The sequence below is a fragment of the Bos taurus genome, chromosome 6, assembly GCF_002263795.3.
Source record: "Bos taurus isolate L1 Dominette 01449 registration number 42190680 breed Hereford chromosome 6, ARS-UCD2.0, whole genome shotgun sequence".
Taxonomy (NCBI): Eukaryota; Metazoa; Chordata; class Mammalia; order Artiodactyla; family Bovidae; genus Bos; species Bos taurus.
Window position 1 is genome coordinate 97,222,640 of NC_037333.1, and position 23,307 is coordinate 97,245,946.

At 43.0% G+C, this 23,307-nt stretch overlaps 1 protein-coding gene across 3 annotated transcripts in view; it reads left to right on the plus strand.

Moving 5' to 3' along the window:
- The window catches only part of ENOPH1 (enolase-phosphatase 1), a 38,984-nt gene that overhangs the window by 5,893 nt on the left and 9,784 nt on the right, over positions 1-23,307 (plus strand). For all 3 annotated transcript variants that reach the window (XM_010806278.3, XM_005208168.5, NM_001075875.1), the window contains exon 2: positions 21,873-21,974. Coding sequence is in view for 2 of the 3 variants with exons in the window: in XM_005208168.5 (XP_005208225.1) it covers positions 21,873-21,974 (102 nt within the window). In the remaining variant the exon portion in view is untranslated. The remainder of the gene's footprint in view (positions 1-21,872; positions 21,975-23,307) is intronic.

A 23,307-nucleotide genomic window follows, 5' to 3' on the forward strand; every position in this document is an offset into this window, starting at 1 on the left:
AGAATTTGTAAATATAGTATCTTTAAACAACAGGGATTGGCTGGACAGAGTGTAGTATTTATCAGGATGAGCTTGGTGACTGCAAGTCTGGCTTGGCTTCTGGATCCCTGAATGACTTATGGCAAGTTAGTTACTGTCCTTTGAGTCTGGGTGCAGATGTCCTCTACAGTGTCTTGTACTGTGGAGATAGCAATGTCGTAAGGCTGTTGTGAACATTTAATGAATATACGTGCTCAAGGATTGTGCTCACTCAGTCATGTCCGACTCTCTGTGACCCTGTGTGTGGACTATAGCCCGCCAGTCTCCTCTGCCCATGGGATTTTCCAGGCAAGAATACTGAAGTGTGTTGCCATTTCCTCCTCAGGGGATCTTCCTGACGCAGGGATCGAATCCGAGTCCCCTGCATCTCCTGCCTTGGCAGGCAAATGCTTGACTGCTGAGCTACCTGGAAAGCAAAGAATGAATATTTAGCCCCCTGTATAAAATAAATAAATATATTTCCATCAGTATTTCATTTGCTGTCAACAAACCTTGTCAGAGAGTAGGGGGTGAGTGGCAGTGGTGGGGTATGTATTTCATTTATGCCTTAGGAAGACTTCGTGCTTGAAAACAAAGTCTTTGTAATAATTAAGAACCTTCTATTAACTGAAAGTGTGAATTTGATTAGAATCGTTGTTCCTAGAGAGTGTATTAAGTGGGTCGTGGTGAGTTCCCTTGCCAGTTGCCCTTTATATCTGTGCTTCTCAGACTTGAATGTGCAGACAAATAATCCAGAGATCTGGCTAAAATGTAGTTTCTGATTCAGAAGACCTGGAATGGTACTTTTTTTTTTTTTTTTTTTTAGTGACATTTGTTGTTTTCTAATTTTACAAGCAGTACATGTTCAAGCATAAAGTAAAAATTGACAATCATGCATAATTCACACTGGCCCCCTTCCCACCAGAGATGACTGTTATTTGCATTTTGGTACATTTCCTTCCAGTGTATACATGTTTGTTTGTTTTCATTTTCTTTTTCTGGCCAGGCATCTTAGTTCCCTGACCAGGGATCGAACTTGTACCCCCTGCATTGGGAGTACGGAGTCTTAACCACTCGACCCCCAGTGAAATCCCGTAGTGCTTTAATGGAAGTATAATTGACCTACAGTACTATGTTAGTTGGGGCTTCCCTGGTGGCTCAGAGGTTAAAGCGTCTGCCCGCAATGCTGGAGACCTGGGTTCGATCCCTGGGTCGGGAAGATCCCCTGGAGAAGGAAATGGCAACCCACTCCAGTATTCTTGCCTGGAGAATCCCATGGGTGGAGGAGCCTGGTGGGCTACAGTCCACGGGGGTCGGACTGAGCAACCTCACTTTCACTTTCACTATGTTAGTTACAGGTGTCATAGTGATTCAATTTCTATACATTATAAAATGATCATCATGATATGTCTGGTTAACATCTGTCACTGTACAAACATACTACAGTATAAATGGTTATATTCCTCATGCTGTACATTTCATCCCCATTTATTTTGTAGTTGGGAGTTGGTACCTCTTAATCTCCCTCACCTATTTCATTACTTTCTCCAGATTCCTCCCTTCTGGCAACCACCTGTTTATTCTATGAGTCTGTTCTGTTTTGTTATGTTCCTTCATTTGTTTTGTTTTTTAGATATGTGAAATCAGATGGTATTTGTCTTTGCGTTATTTCACTTAGCATAATACCCTCTCAGTTCAGTTCAGTTCAGTCACTCAGTCGTGTCTGACTCTTTGCGACCCCATGAATCGCAGCACGCCAGGCCTCCCTGTCCATCACCAACTCCTGGAGTTCACTCAAACTCAAGTCCATTGAGTCAGTGATGCCATCCAGCCATCTCATCCTCTGTCGTCTCCTTCTCCTCCTGCCCCCAATCCTTCCCAGCATCAGAGTCTTTTCCAGTGAGTCAACTCTTTGCATGAGGTGGCCAAAGTACTGGAGTTTCAGCCTTAGCATCATTCCTTCCAAAGAAATCCCAGGGCTGATCTCCTTTAGAATGGACTGGTTGGATCTCCTTGCAGTCCAAGGGACTCTCAAGAGTCTTCTCTAACACCACAGTTCAAAAGCATCAATTCTTTGGCACTCAGCTTCACAGTCCAGCTTTCACATCCATACATGACCACTGGAAAAACCATAGCCTTGACTAGACGGACCTTTGTTGGCAAAGTAATGTCTCTGCTTTTCAATATGCTATCTAGGTTGGTCATAACTTTTCTTCCAAGGAGTAAGCGTCTTTTACTTTCATGGCTGCAGTCACCATCTGCAGTGATTTTGGAGCCCCCAAAAATAAAGTCTGACACTGTTTCCATTGTTTGCCCATCTATTTCCCATGAAGTGAGGGGACCAGATGCCATGATCTTTGTTTCTGAATGTTGAGCTTTAAGCCAACTTTTTCCACTCTCCACTTTCACTTTCATCAAGAGGCTCTTTAGTTCCTCTTCACTTTCTGCCATAAGGGTGGTGTCATCTGCATATCTGAGGTTATTGATATTTCTCCCAGCAATCTTGATTCCAGCTTGCGTTTCTTCCAGCCCAGTGTTTCTCATGATGTACTCTGCATATAAATTAAATACCCTCTAAGGTCCATCTATGTTATCACAAATGGCAAGATTTCATTCTTTTTTTTAATGGTTGAATAACATGGAATGGAAGTTGAGTTTTGAACAGGTTCCCGGGTGATGCTGATGCTGTCGGTCCATGGACTGAACTCTGAGTAGTTAGGCTGTATACAGAAGCCAAGATCTGTTAGCATCCCTCTTTCCTAATGGCTCATTGGAGGTGACAGAGCAGACCAAGATAGTGTAGGTGAATTAAAGGAGGTCTGTCATCATTAACAGAACCAAAACCTCTCAGAAGTCAAGTAAATTGACAAGAGAGAGCAAGATAATGAAATAAACTGGTAAATAACAAAACAATAAGCAAGTGGCCACTTCCCCAGCTTTTGCAAATTGTCTTCCAGGAGCTGAACTGTAATAATAACTTTCTTTTTTTGTTGTTTGTGGAACTCCCCAACCAGGGATTGAACTTGCGGCCCCTGCAGTGGAACCTCGGAGTGTTTTTTATTATTATCTATGTGTTTGCCTGTGCTGGGTCTTAGGTGCGGTGTGCAGAATCCAGTTCCCCGACCCGGGATCAAACCTGGGCTTCCAGCAGGGGGAGTGTGAAGTCTTAGCCCCTGGACCACCAGGGAAGTCCAAAGCAGTTTTCTTTTATTTTTTTCTTAAATATTTATTTACTTATTTGGCTGCATCAGGTCTTAATTGCTGCATGTGCTTAGTTGCTGTGTGGCATTTGGGATCTTAGTTCCCCAGCCAGGGATAGAACCTGCACTCCCTGCATTGGAAACACTGAGTCCAAACCACTGGACTGCCAGGGAAGTCCTGGGATTATAATTTTTTTTTAATTGAGTTTTTTTTTTTTTTTTTTTTTTTAAGATTCTGTTTAAGGACTGTGGTGGTGTGGAAGTTGGTAAAGACAATATGTAGGAACTGGAGTTTTACCTTAGAGTACATAATTTTGGTAGTGTTTTGAATAAGACCAAGAGAAAAGATGTCTCAAACTTAATCTTCTGCATTAGAAAATCTGAATTAAACAGACAAATCCTTGATCCTATCAGTAGTATTTTTTTGAAGTAGCAGATACTCATTTCATTGAAAATCAAAATGATAAAGATATTAATTCAGTTGAACAATGGAATCCTGTTTGTATGTTCTTCTGACATTTGTTTAGTAAATTTCTTTGCACTATATTTTATGCTAAAGCGCTTTTAGAAATAGCTCACACAATCGATTGTTTAATAATATGTGTAATTTACTCTTCTGTTGTCTTATATTCTAACAATATATTTTGGAAGATAATAATGAGGAAATGTTGAAGTTGACATTTTTTTTTCTCACAAAAACTACTATGTTAATTTTATGGTCTTTCTAGGAAGAGAGCTTGTGTTGTTTGATAGTATATCCCAACTTTAGTTTAATAGCCATTTAATAAGGATTATCATTTCTAATGCTCTCAGCATTGAGAACTGTAGGGCGCTGACTCCACCCTCAGTATGAAACTGTTACAAGACTGCCCGCAAGAGGCAGAGCGCGGGAGTTTTTTCCACCTGTGTGATTTATTATTGATGCTATAATTGTGTCACTTTGCCTAGGTTCCTTCAATCTAGGGATTCAGGCTTTTTCATCTCCAAGAATGGGGGGAGTAGGATCTGTCATGCTCACAAGGTAGAGAAGAAGATCGAATGAGGTAGATACAAAAAGCTTTGCTCCCTGGATGCAAGAAGGTGAGCTTCAGTTCAGTTCAGTTCAGTCGCTCAGTCGTGTCCGACTCTTTGCGACCCCATGGACTGCAGCACACCAGGCCTCCCTGTCCATCACCAACTCCCGGAGCTGACTGAAACTCATGTCCATTGAGTCAGTGATGCCATCCAACCATCTCATCCTCTGTCATCCCTGTCTCCTCCCGCCTTCAATCTTTCCTAGCATCAGGGTCTTTTCAAATGAGTCAGTTCTTCGCAACAGGTGGCCAAAGTACTGGAGTTTCAGCTTCAGCATCAGTCCTTCCAGTGAATATTCAGGACTGATTTCCTTTAGGATGGACTGGTTAGATCTCTTTGCTGTCCAAGGGACTCTCAAGAGTCTTCTCCAACACCACAGGTTGAAAGCATCAATTCTTTGGCGCTCAGCTTCCTTTATAGTCCAGCTCTCACATCTGTACATGACTACTAGAAAAACCATAGCCTTGACTAGACGGACCTTTGTTGGCAAAGTAATGTCTCTGCTTTTGAATATGCTGTCTAGGTTGGTCATAGCTTTTCTTTTAAGGAGCAAGCGTCTTAACTTTGTGGCTGCAGTCACCATCTGCAGTGATTTTGGAGCCCCAAAAAATAAAGTCTGACACTGTTTCCACTGTTTCCCCATCTATTTGCCATGAAGGTGAGCTTAAGGTCCCATATACTTTTCTGTATCCAGTGACCACCATTATACTTGATGACCATTATACTAATCTTCTGTCCTTTTGCTTATGGCAGGAGTCATGAGCCGGAGGGGGGGTGGACTTTGAAAAATATGAAGCCCAGTAGAAACACTGATTACAATGCAGGAAATATCAGACTGGAGACAGACAGCACTTGTGAAGAGTCAGTATGGAAAAAGGGGCGCTATTCTGAAGGAGATCAGCCCTGGGATTTCTTTGGAGGGAATGATGCTGAAGCTGAAACTCCAGTACTTTGGCCACCTCATGCGAAGAGCTGACTCATTAGAAAAGACTCTGATGCTAGGAGGGATTGGGGACAGGAGAAGAAGGGGACACCAGAGGATGAGATGGCTGAATGGCATCACTGACTTGATGGACATGAGTCTAAGTGAACTCCAGGAGTTGGTGATGGACAGGGAGGCCTGGCGTGCTGCGATTCATGGGGTCGAAAAGAGTTGGACACGACTGAGCGAGTGAACTGAACTGAACTGAACTGAACTGAATATGTACTGAAACTCACTGTGATTACCTCTACCTGTGCTTCTATGGCCCTGAGCAGAAGGAGGTCAAGAACAGGACACAAAACATGACTGCTCTCAGACAACTTGCACTGGCATGGCAGGATTTCCTGGTTTGATTACTATTCCCCCAAACCTCCCCTTGCTCCGGATTCCTACACAGAGATGTACTCATGGTGGACTACAAGGGGATTTTTGTTGATTGAACTTGGAACAAGGGGAGGAGCCTTTGGAGAATGACTGTATTGGGCCTGAGTATATCATGAGATGGATTAGAAAACACCTCCAGCCTCAATTTCTGGTCTCTTACTCTTCTAGAACCTTCAATGTTATGGCACATGCATAATGTTTCCAGCTAATCAGTCTTCCCTTCCTTTTCCCCACATTTGTTTGAATACCTTTCATGTGCCAGGCGCTGCCAGGAAACCAAAATTCTTAAAGATGCAGTTGCCCCCCCTGAAGGAATCAAGTAAGGAAGACAGGTACATAAACAGGTTGTCTTTGCACCATCAAAATCCTTTTGGGTTTCCTGTTGTCTCAAAGGTAGTTTCAGCTCCTCAACTTGAGTGAGTCAGGTTTTCCAACTTTCTGTTCCTCTGTTCCTTTACACTTTTTTTTTTGTAAATAACTGATGATGCCCATTTGGGTCATGCTAGTCTTTCATGCCACCGCCATTCCTCTAGCTTGGAGTGTCACACCTTGTCCTCTCCAAGTGCAGTTTGGTTCCATGTAGCCATTGACTTAAAACATGTTTAAAACATATTTCTCGTGCTAGGCTGTGGGAATAGACAAGTGATACCTACTTCTGCTTTCCAAGGACTTGGGTTTAAGCGGGAACTTCCGAGTCCTGTCTCCCTGCTCTGTAGGGCCGTGTATTTGCCGTCGCAGCAGATGCTGCCTTGCGGTGTCGTCTGTGCGTGCTGTCTTCCCGCCGTGCCGAGAGCTCCTTAAGGGCCGAGAGCAGAGCCTGGCACAGCGCTCGCACATACGGCGTTTGGCGAGTGCTTGTTGACAGCATTACGGTGCCTTCCAGCCTGGGCCAGGAGGGGCTGGCATTGTCTGCTCCCACTTCTGCTCTCCTTGCTATTTCAGATTTCCTCAAGGTGATATTTTATCTTATTTGCACAGCATGCGATGTAACTGTTGTGTTTCTCGAGTGATATTAGAACTTTCTTTGACCCAGCATTTCTAAAACTGGTGAGTTTTAGAGAAATTAGTTTTCAATGGGAGTTAAAACACCATAAAGTAAATTTTATTAACAATTAAGTATCTAAAGAGCTAAATACATTATTCTTTGGAAACTTGTATCTGTTACTGTGAGGCTAGAGGAGTGTTTTTCCCACCCCCCTAATTTTTCCACGGAAATTAATTCATGCTTATTATGAACTGCAGACATTACAGGAGAGTACAGCGTAGAGAATGAATGCCCGTTTTGCTCCCACCACCAAGCAGTAATCATTAAGAGTTTGGTGAATATTCTTTCTGATTTTTTTTTTTCCTATGCTTAAAGTCACTTAGAGCCTTGAAGTATATGTAGTCAGATCAATTCCCCGAAAGTCCCAATTCTAATATATAACCCCTGTTTTGAAAATACATAGATAGGTAAGCCTTTCTTTTGCTCAGATAAACTTTTTAAGGCTATCCTGTGTTTAGCTCTGAAAAGACCTCCCTTCTTTGATGGTTCTTAAATTTTCTATCCTTAAAGCTCACCCCATGTAACTCCTTCATATGCACAAAAAAGCTATTCTTTTTACAATAAAGGCTTATTTTTGTATACAGCCTTTGATTTTCACATTTATTAACTCATTTAATTTTCATTATTGGTTTTGATTTGAGGTAGAGGTCAGAAGAAGGGTGGTGGCCAGCCCACCCTTATCTTGCTGTATCCGGTCCTCTGTCACGTGGAAAGTCAGTAATATTGTCCTCAGAGGCCCTTCTGGAACCTCACTGGACCCTTCCCAGGGGACTCCACTTTCAAAAACACGGATTGCTTTTCAAAGTCAGAATTCTTTAATACAGAAAAGGGTTCTTTGTCTTCTGGGTATGCATGTGAGGGCTTCATTTCTTAACTTGATTTTCAGTGATTCATTATGTGACCTTCCAACAAGTTCCTTTTCTTAAGTCTTAAAAAAGTGTGGAGAGCTGATACTGAATAAAAAGAGACTAACACATGTAGTTTGAAAACTAGTGGGAGTCCTGGCAGTGGAACCTGGGTGGGATTTCAGAGAGGAGCTCGTGGGCAGACTAGTGTTGGTGCTGCCATGCTCCAGGAGGCTGACTGACTCCTGCCCTGGGCCTTGGCTGGGACCAACTCGTTGTAAGTCTGTAAGCTAGTCAGATCCCTTTGACCAAGAAGATCAGGCTCTGGGGATCTGACTCTTTGAACCAAAAAAGGAAAAAGACCTGATTGATAAACTATAGTTTCTTAGTTTATATTTAACCTTTATGTGCCTTTGTGAAATGGAGGAAATAAGAGCACTTGTTTCATAGGGTTATTTTGAGGATTGAAATGATGTGATTCAGGTTATTCATTAATCAATGTATTGAGTAGATTTGGAGTGCTTGGGAGCAGTGGCAGATGGTGAGAAGTGATTAGATTCTGGATGTATTTTGAAGATAGGGCTGACAGCATTTGCTGATGAATTGGTGGGATGTGGAGTATGAGAGCAAGAGGAGTCAAAGAGGACTTCAAGGCTTTCGGCTTGAGCATCTTGGAATGATGGAGCTGCCAGTTGGCTGAAATGGGACAGTGTGGGAGGAGCAGGATTAAGGGCTAGAAACAGGAGTTTGAATTTCAGATATCCAAGTGAGATTTGAGGAAGGTAGTTGAAAAAAAAATCACTCGAGTTCAGGGAAGAGGTCCAGGTTCAAGCTGTGGATTTAGGGGTCATTGGTAACAGATGGGTATATGGATGTGTTGGTGGTAAAGAAAGGATGAGATGGTTGGATGGCATCACTCATGCGATGGACATGAGTTTGAGCAAGCTCCAGGAGTTGGTGATGGACAGGGAAGCCTGGCGTGTTGCAGTCCATGGGGTCAAAAAGAGTCAGATACAACTGAGCAACTGAACTAACTGCTAAGTGGTAAAGAACCTGCTTGCCAGTGCAGAAGACAAGAGACGTGAGTTCCATCCCTGGGTCAGAAAGATTTCCTGGAGGAGGAAATGGCAACCCACTCCAGTATTCTTGCCTGGAGAATCTCATGGACAGAGGAGCCTGGCACCCCTGGGGTTGCACAGCATCAGACACAACTGAAGTGATTTAGCACAGCACGGCAACAGATGGCATGTAAAATCATGGATTAGACGAGATCACTAAGGACTGACTGTAGAATGAGAAGTGCCCGGAACGGTGAAGGCTCAGTTAGTGTTGGCAGTTGTTCCCACTATTGCTGTAATTACTCATTATTCCTGTTTATTGGAACAGTTACCGTACTGCCAGGTGAGCCAGAATCTCTCATTTCTTTTCTTAGTGCAAATCTCTTAGAGAAAAGTAGTATTAGAAACTTCTGTAGGGAATATATCATCAGAATCTGGGGGGGTTAGGTGATCCTCCCTGAAGTCATCCACCTACAGAGCTGGATAGACTCAAGCATTGGGCTTCAGTAGACCTGGGTTTGAATCCTGGCTTTACTCTACCAGCAGTGAAACCTTTTTCAATCTCAGCTGCTTCATTTGTTCAGAGGGGGTCACCTTGCACCGATGTAGGTGGAGTCAAGGAAGTAAATGTCAGTTCCCTCCCCTCCACACTCACAGGGGCTAGGACTCTATCCTAGGGCCAGTCAGGGTTCCTGCTCTGAAACTTATGGGATATTGATGTTCTTTCTCTCTGCTGCTTTTAAAGACCTATCCCAAGGCAATGGCACCCCACTCCAGTACTCTTGCCTGGAAAGTCTCATGGACGGAGGAGCCTGGTGGGCCACAGTCCATGGGGTCGCTAGGAGTCGGAGACGACTGAGCGACTTCACTTTCACTTTTCACTTTCATGCATTGGGGAAGGAAATGGCAACCCACTCCAGTGTTCTTGCCTGGAGAGTCCCAGGGACGGGGGAGCCTGGTGGGCTGCTGTCTCTGGGGTCGCACAGAGGTGGACATGACTGAAGCGACTTAGCAGCAGTAGCAGCAGCACTTGTGAATAAGGATGACCTTCCCTTGTGAGATGTAATTCATTGCAGTTAATTAGATTATAGTTTATATTTCTTTAATTACCGTTTAATCTTAATGGGATTTAGAAGACAAGTTTGTCTTACAGTATTACATATATTCTTTTTGAATGCAGATAAAGATATTTAGTGTTCATTCCTAAAGGCTTCAGCTTTCAAAGGGGAGTGATTATCTCTGCTTAACCCATGAAAATAGCAGAGTTACCATTTCTGAGCCCTCGTGACCCTTTGTAGCAGCCAGAGCTGCAAAACTTCTCTTGGTAGTTCCTAGTATGGTCTTCAGGAAGGATATTTAAGGAGCAGTTCTAATACCAGAACTGTTGAGTCTGTCTGATGGATGGTGTGGACCACTCCAAGAAGTAGTAGATTTCCTCATTGTTAGAAATGTTCAAGCAGGTGCAAATACCCAGTTATAAAGTAAGTAAGTTGTGGAGATGCAGTACACAACATAGTGATCAGAGTTAATAATACTGTATTGTATATCTGAAGACTGTGAAGAGAGTAGCTCTCAAAAGGTCTCATCACAAGAAAGAAACTTGCTTAACTGTGATGGATGTCAACAAGACTCACCGTGGTGCTCACTTCTCAGTATACACAAACATTCAACCTACATGCTGTCTTCGTTGTTTAATCACTAAATCATGTCCGACTCTTTTGAGACCCCGTGGAATGTGGCTCACCAGGCTGTTCTGTCCATGGGATTCTCCAGGCAAGAATACTGGAGTGGATTTTTGCCATTTTCTTCTCCAGAGGATCTTCCTGACTCAGGGCTCAAACCTGCATCACCTGCATTGGTGGGCTTACTCTTTACCATTGAGCCACGGGAAGCCCAATGCGTTGCATACCTGTGACTAATAGAATGTTATGTATCAATTATGTCTCAATTTAAAAAAAAGACTATGGAGGAGAAGCCTGGGAGGAGGCCAGAAGGTTGTGCGTTACATACGCCTGGGGCTCTTAGTCGCCACCCCTGGTCTTGAGGGTCCAGGTGGGAAGTTTCTGATACCCGGAAGCCTCGGAAAGATACATCCTCTGATAATGAAAGGCTCTCCGTCAGATTGCTAAGAGGACCATAAGTACTTCTTCACGCAGGCAGTTTGAAAATAAGGTTCCAGAGAAACAAAAGCTGTTTCAGGAGGATAATGGAATTCCAGTGCATCTGAAGGGTGGGATAGCTGATGCCCTCCTGTATAGAGCCACCATGATTCTTACAGTTGGTGGAACGGCATATGCCATGTATGAACTGGCTGTGGCTTCATTTCCCAAGAAGCAGGATTGACTTGAGTTTATCCTCCCAGCAATCAGTTGGGTCAATTCCATTCAGCTCTCTGTGGACCAGTAATCTGATACGTAACTGAGTTCTTTGGGGATCAATATTTATTGACTTGTATTAGCTGCCACCAATAAAGCAGTCTTTACCATGCAAAAAAAAAAAAAAAGACTATGCTCTTTCATTGTAGAAATAGATATGTTAAAAAAAAAGTTTTTCCCCTCCCTTGGTATCTCATGTCCCAGAGAAAACCTTTGTAACCGGTTATGTCCATATTCTCTTAGATTTCCTTTTACCTGTTTAGATAGTCCCCAAAATATGATTACCCTGTTTTTTCATTTCTTATTTAGAGAATGTGATTGGTTCTTAGGACCGATTAAGCCACTTGATTTTCCCTTGTTTTTTATCCTCTGGGATTAATACAGAAATAATAGGTCACCAGTGTTGCCTTTGTGTTCTTTAACTCTCTGCCTGGAAAATGTTAAATTCTCAAATACTGTAAATCATTTGCACCCTGTGGTCCCTTTGGAAAGCTTTTAAAATAGTTTCTTTAAATAGCTGTAGTACTCTTAAGTATCACCCATTACCTTTTTATTGCCCATTTTCTTCAAAAGAGACATGAGTAAATATGGCAACAATTTTACTTTTATTGATTCTATGACCTTTTCATTAAAATAGCCACTTGACAATAAAGCAAATCCATATCTAGATTTCTAAACATTTATGAGGCAACTTCTTTAATTAGATCTTCAGAAATGTTGTGGCCCTTAATGGAGCTCTTTCAGAATGTTATCATTGAGCTGTGTAGAGTAATATAAACTGCTGCTTGCATAGTACCCCCACTAGCATTTAGTAGAATTTATTGATAATCACAGTCCCCTGAAAGACAAGTACCGTCGTTTAGTTCTATAGCCTTTTGTCATGTGTGTGTTAGTGTCTTGGTCGTGTCCAGCTTATTGCGTGTCCAGCTTATCCCCATGGACTGTAGCCCACTAGATTCCTCTGTCCGTGGGATTCTCCAGACAAAATACTGGAGTGGGTTGTGATGCCCGCTTTCAGGGGATCTTGCTGACCCAGGGATTGAACCCAGGTCTCCTGCATTGCAGATAGGTTCTTTACCATCTGAGCCACCAGGGAAACCCCTTTTGTCATGAAAGTGAAAGTCGCTCAGTCATGTCTGACTCTGCGACCCCATGGAGTATACAGTCCATGGAATTCTCCAGGCCAGAATACTGGAGTGGGTAGCCTTTGCCTTCTAGAGGGGATCTTCCCAACCCAGGGATTGTACCCAGGTCTCTTGCATTGTAGGCGAATTCTTTACCAGCTGAGCCACCAGGGAAGCCTCATACATACTACTAAACTGTAACAACCCTTTAGGTGCCTGATAGACTAAAAATACTTACATGTTTGTAGAATCCTGGGTTCATTACAGCATTTTTTTTCATACTGTAGAATTGTGAAATTGTCTATAAGTGGATTATAACTGAAGTTAAAGAATTTATCATTGCTGTTCTCGATTACTTTTAAAGCCTTAAATTTTTCAGTGGGCAGGTTTGGGCGATAAGCATTAGCTTTATTTGTTAATTTTTTGGCCATGCTGCATGGCACTGCAGGATCCTAGTTCCTTGATCAGGGATTGAACTCATGCCCCCTTGCAGTGTAAGCAGAGTCTTCACTGGATCGCCAGGGAAGTCCCACTACCCACTTTAAAAAATTTGTTTTTAGAACATTCTTACTTGGTACCATTTTGTTTTCCAAGGCCAAACTTGCCAGTTACTCCAGGTGCCTCTTGATTTCCTACTTTTGTATTCCAGTCCCCAGTGATGAATAGGACATTTTTTTTTTTGGTGTTAATTCTAGGTCTTCTGGATGTTCATAGAACCGATCAACTTCAGCTTCTTCAGCATCGGTGGTTGGGGCATAGACTTGAATTACTGTGATGTTTAATGACTTGCCTTAGAAATGAACCAAGATCATTCTGTCATTTTTGAGGTTGCACCCGAGTACTGCATTTTGGACTCTTATTGATTATGAGGGCTACTCTGTTTATTCTATGGGATTCTTGCCCACAGTAGTAGATATAAATGGTCATCTGAATTAAATTTGCCCATTCCTGTCCAGTTTTAGTTCACTGATTTCTAGGATGTCAGTGTTTGTTCTTAACCATCTCCTGCTTGACCTCGTCCAGTTTACCTTGATTCATGGACCTAACATTCCACGTTCCCATGCAGTACTGTCCTTTGCAGCATCAGATTTTACTTTCCTCACCACATCACAGCTGAGTGTCATTTCCGCTTTGGCCCATACGCTTCCTTCTTTCTGGGGCAGTTAGTAGTTTTCCTCTGCTGTTCCCCAGGAGCATATTGAACACCTTCCAGCCTGGGGGACTCATCTTTCGGTGTCCTATCTTTTTGTCCTTTTATACAGTTCATGAGGGTCTCATGGCAGATATAATGGAGTGGTTTGCCATCCCCCCTTCTCCATTCCATCCTCCTCCTCCATCTTACCTGAGAAACCTGTGTGCAGGTCAAGAAGCAACAGTTAGAACCCTGTATGGAACAGCTAGCTGATTGGTTCAAGATTGAGAAAAGTGTACGACAGGGCTGTCAGCTGTCACCCTGTTTGTTTAATCTATATGCTGAGCACAGCATGAGAAATGCCGGGCTGGATGAGTTACAAGCTGGAATCAAGATAGGTGGGAGAAACATCAACAACCTCAGATACGCGGATGATACCACTCTAATGGCAGAAAGCAAAGAGGAGCTAAAGAGCTTCTTGATGAGAGTGAAGGAAAGAGTGAAAGAGCCGGCTTAAAATTAAATATTAGTTAAAAATCTTAGATCATGGTATCTGGCCCCATTACTTCATGCAAATAGAACAGGAAAAGGTGGATGTAATGACAGATTTCCTCTTTCTCGGCTCTGAAATCTTTGCAGATGGTGACTACAGCCATGAAGTCAGAAGATGATTGCTTCTTGGCAGGAAAGCTGTGACAGACCTAGATAGTGTGTTGAGACATTACTCTGCCGACAAAGGTCCGTATAGTCAAGGCTATGGTCTTCCCACTGGTCATGTATGGTTCTGAGACCTGGACCCTAAATGAGGCAGAATGCCAAAGAATTGAGGCCTTCAAAATGTGGTGCTGGAGAAGATTCCTGCAAGTCTCTTGGACCTCAAGGAGATCAAACCAGTCAAGGGAAATCAACCCTGAATACTTGTTGGAAGGACTGATTCTGAAGCTCTAGTATTTTGGTCATCTGATGTGAACAGTAGACTCTTTGGAAAAGTCCCTGATGCCGGGAAAGATTGAGGGCAAAAGGAGAAGAGAGCATCAGAAGATGAGGTGGCTGGTTGGCATCACCAATGCAATGGACATGAACTTGGGCAAACTTCAGAAGATGGTGAGGGACAGGGAGGCCTGGCATGCAACAACAGTTTGGTACCATAGTACCTATCAGACTGTAATTGTTGGCTTTTAAAAACAAGCATCTTGAAGGCATTTTATTTTGCTTGATAGATGCTCAATAAGGATGTTGAAAGAATGGATAAAATCTTCACAGTTGAGTTATTGCCCCATGTACTTTTATGTTGTACAATAACACTCACACTAAAATAGACTGTTCAGTCTGCTAACCTCCCAACTCCAGTTATCCTGCGTTCTAACTTCATTGTCTACCTTTGTGTGCTTAGGCAGTGCAGAGGGGAGTTTAACATATAGAGGAAAGAGGCAAATTGGATGATCAGAAGTTCTAAAGTAGATTCTCATTTCTGAAGCTTCTCCTAAACAGGATCGCTTGAAATCTGGACCTTTTATTTCTGTGAGTTCTCGAGGAAGAGGTCTGTGGTCTGTCACTCCAGTATCAGAAATGTCTGGTGGCACTTCCCTGATGGTTCAGTGGTTGGGACTCTGTGCTTCCACTGCTGAGGGTCCAAGTTTGATCCCTGGTCTGGGAACTAAGATCCCACATGCCAAGCAGCCAAAAAGTAAATAAAAATAAATATAATTAGAAACGTGTGGCACTCAGTAAGTCCTCAGTAGATGTTGAAGGAATGAATTGGTTATCTTTGTGATTTGTTCTCTGGGGACTTCTCTGCTATCATTTGTCACTAAATTGGGGTAAAGGTGATCTTGCTGTGTTAAAAGGTTTGTGCTGGAGTATATAATTAGTGGTAAGGAACTGGATGTTTTCATCTATCTAATTACCTCTAGTGACCGCAGTGACTTTGCTTGGTATTATCATTGCCATTTAGCAGATGAGAAAATAGGCTCAAAGAGGATAAGTTACTCGAACACAGTTGGTGAAAGAAAGAGGTAGAACCCTGGCTTGGCACACTGCCCGGAGTCTGTACCTGCTCTCAGGATTAACAGGCTCTTGATGAATTGTTCTTGGTACCAATAAAGCTGGATATAGGAAATTTGATTTTGTGGAGCCCAAAGAGGATAGCACTGTATGCGTTGAAAAAATTTTTGAGGACTTCAACTCTGAGTGGCCCTGAATCTGACCAAGAATGTTCCCTGGGGAGTATTTTCAGTTGCTTACAAGTTGGGGAATAATGGAGGCAGGATGCTGGAGGAGAAGGACCAGATGAGAAAGGTGTAGCATGAAGGATCAGAGTTGGTTTGTTTTTTAAACTGTAACACATTTAAAATTAGCAAGGATAAAGACTAGTACAATAACTGCACCCACCACAAAGCTAATTAAACTTTCATATGATGTTTATTTTAGATCTTAAGAAATCATTACAGCTATACCTGAAGCCCTTGGTACATCCCACTTTGTATTGGTTTTATTCATATGTTAGAGTTTCTGTTCATATTGATAAATAGAACATTTTAGTACATTCACTGTTAACTGCAAAGTAATGTTATGGAGTGTGAATATGCCCGTATATTCTCTAGCTGATGATGATTTAGGATGTTTCCATTCATTTGCAGCCTCCCCATTGTGACAGTAAGCACTTTTTTTGCTCCTCTCTGCACATGTGTGTCTGCCTAGGAGAGGAAGAGCTGTGTATGTGCACCTTCCTTCTGCCACATCTTCTCAGATGGCACCCTCTCAAGTAGGGGCTGGTTTACAGTTCTGCCATGATGCATGAGTGCAGGAGAGATGCTAAGCCAGAGAAAGGACGGCGTGAGGAGGAGCATCCTGGGAAAACTTGACTATTTAAAGAAAATCAGAAATATATGGAAAAGGGTAAAGAATGCCTGCCAATGCAGGAAACACGAATTCAGTCCCTGGGTCGGGAAGATCCCCTGGAGAACGAAATGGCTACCCACTCCAGTGTTCTTGCCTGGAGAATTCCATGGACAGAGGAGCCTGGCGGGCCACAGTCCATGGGGTCACAGAGTTGGATATGCCTGAGTGACTAACACTTTCCCTGGTGGTCTCGTGGTTAGGACTCTGCCTTCCAGTGCAGGGGGTGCAGATTTGGTCCCTGGATGGGGAACTGAGATCCCACATGCCACAGGGTGTGGCCAAAAAAAAACCCAACACAGCATTGTAAATCAACTATACGTCAATAAAAGTTTTTTTTTTTTTTTAAGAAATATATCAGTACAGTAAAAGGAATCTCTTGCACAAAAAAAAAGCTATTAATCTTAGCTCATTTTCCTTCTTTAAGATCAAGAGTGAGTTTTTATTGAGCTTAAACAAAGCTTTTATGTCAAATATGCTGAAAATTTTGCCTGCTCACACTGTTTGTATGATTCAGAATCTGCTGAGTGCTACTGGAATGCCACATGAGAACAAGCAAAACTGAATGACTTCTTTGTTTTTACTGGGGCAGGTGAAATTTGAATAACATAGTATGAAGAGTCCTACCATTAAAAAAAAAACAAACCTGTAATAATTTTCTTGTGTTGTGTATTTTCTTTTGGGAGTGCAATTTAAGTTGAACTTAGAATTGAGTCTTCTGAAGTTAAGAAAAAAATCTGATTATGGAGCCAAGCCTTTGTTCCAGTCAGAAAAATTCTATACCCACCCAAAAAAACCCCACATGGTTTTGTTCATAACAATCTGTTGCTGCTGCTGCTAAGTTGCTTCAGTCGTGTCCGACCCTATGCGACCCCATAGACGGGCAGCCCACCAGGCTCCCCCATCCCTGGGATTCTCTAGGCAAGAACACTGGAGTGGGTTGCCATTTCCTTCTTCAATGCATGAAAGTGAAAAGTGAAAGTGAAGTCACTCAGTTGTGTCCGACTCTTAGCAACCCCATGGACTGCAGCCCACCAGGCTCTTCCGTCCATGGGATTTTCCGGGCAAGAGTACTGGAGTGGGGTGCCATTGCCTTCTCCTAACAATCTGTTAACTATGTCCTAATCATAGCATCGCTCGGGCCTGTTAGCAGGAAATAAAAAGTTGTCTGCTAGCTTCCTTTTTTTGTTTTTCAATTGAAGAATCACAAACGTACAATATTAAATCAGTTTCAGGTGTATAACGTGATTTAATATTTCTGTACATTACAAAATGATCACCATGATTAGTTTCCATCTGTCACCATACAAAGTTATTACATTAATATTGACTGTATTTCCTATGCTGTTCAGGACATCCTCATTTATTTTATAACTGGAAGTTTGTACCTCTTAATTCTCTCCATGTATTTTGCCCGTCCTCCACCCCCTCCCCTTCAACCAACATCTTTCTTCTCTTTTGCCCTTGTTCACTCTTGTAATAGAATTACTAGTTAAAATCTCACAATCCAGAAGTAATAAGGAGGAAGTGGGGAGGGAGGGAGAGGACACAGATCAGTGGTTTTCAGCACCAAGCTGGGTGGTGGGCTGGTACTAGCTAGCACTAATCTGCAGAAGCCAGCCATTCTGTCGGGCGCAGTGACCCTGTGATAGCACGTGCTGGCGCTTCATGAATTGGAGCCCATTCTTATTTTACAGTAAGTGAGCCCACTTTGCAGGGACGAGGATTGCTTTTCTTCAGGGCCTCTGCACATCCCCAGGTGATGCAGAAACATCTGAAAACCCCTGGCTTCTATCAGATGACCCTACTGGAGCCTTTTCCTACCCACACCGTTCTCTCTGTGTGGAATCCTCTCCTCTCGTCTTCTCCGGATTAAGCCTATCTTCTTTTGGTGGTTCTCAGACTTCTTATTCTCAAGATTTCTTTGTACACTTAAAATTTACTGAGGACCCACCTTCCCTGGTGGTCCAGTGGTTAAGAGTCCACCTTCCAATGCAGGGGACATGAGTTCAAGCCCTGATTGGGGAACTGTGATCCCATATGCCTCAGGGAAAGCCCAAGACCCACAACTGAGACCCAACACAGCCAAATAAAAACAATAAATATTTTTTTAAAATTACTGAGGCCCCAAAGAGCTTTTATGTAGGTTATACGGATCAACATTTACCATATTAGCAGTTGAAACAGAAATTTAAAAATACTTATTCATTTTAAACAATAAGCCCCTTTACTTTGTTAACATTAACAAATAATATATGTGTGTGTGCGCTGAGTCGTGTCCAGCTCTGTGACACTATGGACCATAGCCTGCCAGGCTCCTGTGTCCATGGACTTGTCCAGGCAAGGGTACCAGAGTGGGTCGCCATGCCCTCCTCCAGGGGATCTTCCCAACCCAGGGATTGAACCCACATCTCCTACATCTCCTGCATTGGCAGGTGGATTCTTTACCACTAGTGCCACCTGGAAAGCCCCAATAAATAATATATTGTTATGAAAAAGTTTCCCATTCCTTTGGAAAATGTGGCTAGAAGACTTTTAGACAGTGTTTTGCATTTTATAAACTGGCTAGGAAGATGGTTGGATTCTCGTCTATATTGGGTCTCTTGTAGCATCACTCATTGGTGAAAAGGCAAATGATCTTAGTATTTTTGTGAAAATAGTTTGACCTCATGGAGCCCCCTAAAAGGGTTCCCAAGACCCCCAGGACTCCTGAATCTCACTTTGAGAATCGTTGCTTTAGATCTCAGTTCTGTGGTCACTTCTCCAGCGAAGCCTTCCCTGACCTCCCTCACAGGTCAGACTTTCCTGTTTTATGCATTAATGTTACACCTCTCGTTTGTACCCTTTATTAAAGTACCATCTTTAATGTTCTATTTCTGCTACTTGGCTCCTTGAGATTCAGGATCCTGTATAGGTTTTGCTCACAATTATATCCTCAGCCCTTATTGCAAGGGCCTGCCCCTGTGCTGGGCATTCAGGACATGTTTGAATAAGTAAATGAGTAAATCAGTTTAAATAAGCAGACTTCTTGGGTTCAACTTGATTATAGACTTTCCCTTGAAATGTAAGGCCTTGTCTGAATTGTCTACCTGGTGTCTGTATTCACGGCATCTGTTCATTTCCTTTTTTTCCCAGGCTGCTCCTTGCTAAAACTGTTGCAGGGCCATTAGGCTCTGGGTCTGCCAAGCATTCTGTTCATGCTCTGTCTCACCCATTGCACTGCATTATAGTTCCCCCACCCCCTCACTCATTTTTTAAAAGTAGTATTTTTTTTTTTCTATCTATTTATATACTTGGCTGCACTGGGTCTTAGTTGCTGCATGTGGAATCTAGTTCCCTGACCTGGAATCAAAACCGGGCCCCCTGCATCGAGAGCATAGCGTTTTAGCCACTAGGCCACCAGAGAAGTCTCTTTATTTATTAAAAATATTCTCTGAAGAAAGATGATCATGAGATTATCATGGTTTTTATTTTGTACGTTTCTGTATTTTCCGAAATTTCTGTGAACAAACCTGTGTTAACTTTCAGATGAGAAAAGAGAGTTACTACACCTGGAGGTGACATACCACGGTGTAGTTACCACACCTGGAGGTGACCTACCACGGTGTAGTTACCACACCTGGAGGTGACATACCACGGTGTAGTTACTACACCTGGAGGTGACGTACCACGGTGTAGTAACTACACCTGGAGGTGACGTACCACGGTGTAGTTACCACACCTGGAGGTGACGTACCACGGTGTAGTTACTACACCTGGAGGTGATGTACCACGGTGTAGTAACTACACCTGGAGGTGACGTACCACGGTGTAGTTACTACACCTGGAGGTGATGTATCACGGTGTAGTTAAGGAAGTTTCATGACCCCATCTGTGGCCGTTTCCATACTCCTCACTCCAGCATAACCGCCTATTTAGTATCTGTTTTAGATATTTTCCTTTTTTGTCATTTCATTATAAATGGAATCATACCTTATATGGTTATGTGTCAGATTTCTCTTACTTAGCATGATGTTTCTGAGGTTCATCCATGCAGTAACATGTATCAGTATTATGTTGTATGAATTTTCTGTTTACCCATTTGCCAGTTGATGGCCATTTGGATTGTTTCCACTTTTTCACTAGTATGACTCATTTCCTGGTGACTTGAATAGTAAAGAATCTTCCTGCAAAGCAGGAGACCCAGGTTTCATCCCTGAGTCGGGAAGATTCCCTGCAGAAGGGAATGGCTACCCACTCCAGTATTCTTGCCTGGAGAATGCCATGGACAGAGGAGCCTGGTGGCTACAGTCCATGGAGTCACAAACAGTTGGACACGCCTGAGTGACTAACACTTTTCACTTTTTCATGACACATTCACATCCAATTCTTGTGAACAGTTTTCATTTCTCTTGGGATGGAACATTGAATGGAATCATTGGGTCATATCATACGCTGTTGAACTTTTAAAGAAACTGCCAGACTCCTTTATAGAGTCACTGCATCATTTTATCCCCCCCACCTCTCGCCCCCGCCCCATCTAGATTCTTGAGAAACTTATTGAGAAAAGGGAATGTGACTTGTTTATCTTTTCAGTCCCCTTCTCCATGGCTCACTGGCCTGTCTTAGCATATGCGTGCATGCTGAGTCGCTTCAGTTGTGTCCTAGTCTGTGTGACCCTATGGACTGTAGCCTGCCAGGCTCCTCTGTGGGATTCTCTAGGCAAGAATCCTGGAGTAGGTTGCCCTGCCCTCCTCTAGGAGATCTTCCCTACCCAGGGGTTGAACTCGTGTCTCGTGTCTCCTGCATTGACACGCAGGTTCTTCACCACTAGCGCCACGTGGGAAGCCCCACTTAGCATATAGTTGACACTTAATTTTTATTGAATGTGTTACATTGGATTTGAAAAGACACACATGCTGCAATTACAAGTAAATATAAAAAGTTTGACCTAAGAGAAATCATGTTCCCAGTGCATGGGTTACTTACAGGTTCTTCATTTCTCAATTGTTTTGCACCTCAGAATGTATAGGGTGGATGGTATGGAGGAGTAGAAAGAAAGTCCAAGAGAGAGGGGATATATGTATGCATATGACTGATTCACTTTGTTGTACAGAAGAAGCTAACATAACATTGTAAAGCAAGTATACCCCAATTAAAAAAAAAAAAAGAATACATAGGATATTCTGTAGGTGTTCTGTTTTCCAAACAGGAATTACGGTGATCAGGTATTTCTAAAATGTTTGTTACGTGGACATCATTCTGTCAGCAGATGTTTGTTGAGTCCAGGTCCCAGGCCCTGTAGTGTAAACTGGGTAGTCTTGATCCCTACCCTCAAGGACGTGTGGTCTAGCCATCTGGTTTAGGAGTCAGCCAGCTTCTTCTGGAAAGGACTGAATACTAAATGTTGAGATTTGAGGGCCATATGGTCTTGGTTACAAGTATTCACCTTCGCATCGTGACCCCAAAGTGGCCACAGACACCCAGTAAACTAGTGAGTATGGCCATATTCCAATACAACTCCGTTGACAAAAACGAGAGGAGGTTGAACTTGGCACATGGGCTGTAGGTGCTAACTCTATATCTAGTTCATTCGTTTCTCTGTCTCTTCTATCCAGAGCAGCAATTTTCATATTTTCAATGAAACTTTCAGCGTCTTATTTGCTAGAATTAGGTGAGGTGAGATTGTTGAAGAACTTGATCTCATGCAAACAACTAAAAGCTAATGCTTGTTTTTTTCTTTTGCACTTTTATCTAGGACATTTTATTTCCTTACGTCAAAGAAAATGTTGAAGAGTATCTGCAGGCACATTGGGAAGAAGAGGAGTGCCAACAGGATGTCAGGCTTTTGAGGAAACAGGTTGGGACGCTTCTGTTCCCTTGCTTCTGCATTCCCAAGGGTGTTAGAGCTGCGGACGCCTGCTTAGGAATCCACATAATTAAACGGCCAGATCATGGCAGTTTGTTGTCTCCACAGTTGCCTCTTTCTGGAGCTGTTTCAGTTGCATACAAATATCATGTATTTATAAATAAACTAAATCATTTCTGTGTGGGATGCAGGAAGGTCTTGTGCCATTTCGTCACATTTTTCATGAATGTCTCCTTGCCACCACACTTCATCACCTCGTTCTCCACTGTCTCCTCCCCACGGCATAAGGCCCTGCTGCCCAGCCACAAAACTCCTGGGCCCGCATCTCTCACCCCAGCTCAGTCTCGGCCCAGTCTTCTTTTTTTAATTAAAAAATTTTTATTTATTATTTATTTTATTTTTTGGCTGCACTGGGTCTTCATTGCTATACAGGCTTTTCTCTAGTTGCAGTGAGCAGGGGCTACTCTAGTTGTGCAAGAGCTTCTCACTGCAGTGGCAGCTTCTCTTGTTGCAGAGCATGGGCTTTAGGGCACGTGGGCTTCAGTCGTCACACCTTCCGGGCTCTGGAGCACAGGCTCAATAGTTGTGGCTTACAGGCTTAGTTACTCTGTGGCAAGTGGGATCCTCCTGGACCAGGGATCGAACTTGTGTCTCCTGCATTGGCAGGCGGATTCTTTACCACTGAGCCACCAGGGATGCCCCTCCGCCCAGTCTTTATACCTGCCTTCAGTCGCACATGCTCTGTTCTGCTCTGACTCCTACCACTGTGCTCTGTGGAACTCCTGTTGTTTTTCTTATTAAAATTGCTTCACTGGCAAAGGTCTTACTGTGCAGAGCAAACTCTCTGGCGATTCTTTTTGGAGTTAATTTTCTACATGGGACAATGTGGGAGGCTCTGTAGGTTCTTTCGTGTTAGGAGTTCAGATTGAAGAGAATCACAGCCTCTGGGGCATGGGGCGTTTGGGTTTGTTAAATTTTCCACGTAACTCAGGGTTAGTCTGAAACATTCCCCTCTTCACCTTTTTTTGGTGTCTCAACGCTTGTTGTGGAAACATACATATGTCTTGCCCATTGTAGTACACGAATCATTGCGTCTGCAGGGGTTGGGCATACACATTGTCACAGGCTCAGTAGCTATTAGGGTTTGCAAGATGTGGGCCGATTGCAGGAGACGTATCTGAACCAACCCCAGGCATCGCTTCACTGGTTTCTTTTCACTGAATTCCAGGCATAAACTAAGCTTTTCGTGATTTCTTCCTCAGTCAGTTATAGTGCAGAGAAAATGATCAGATTTAACTGAAGCCCTGGTTTGATCCTAGTCAGT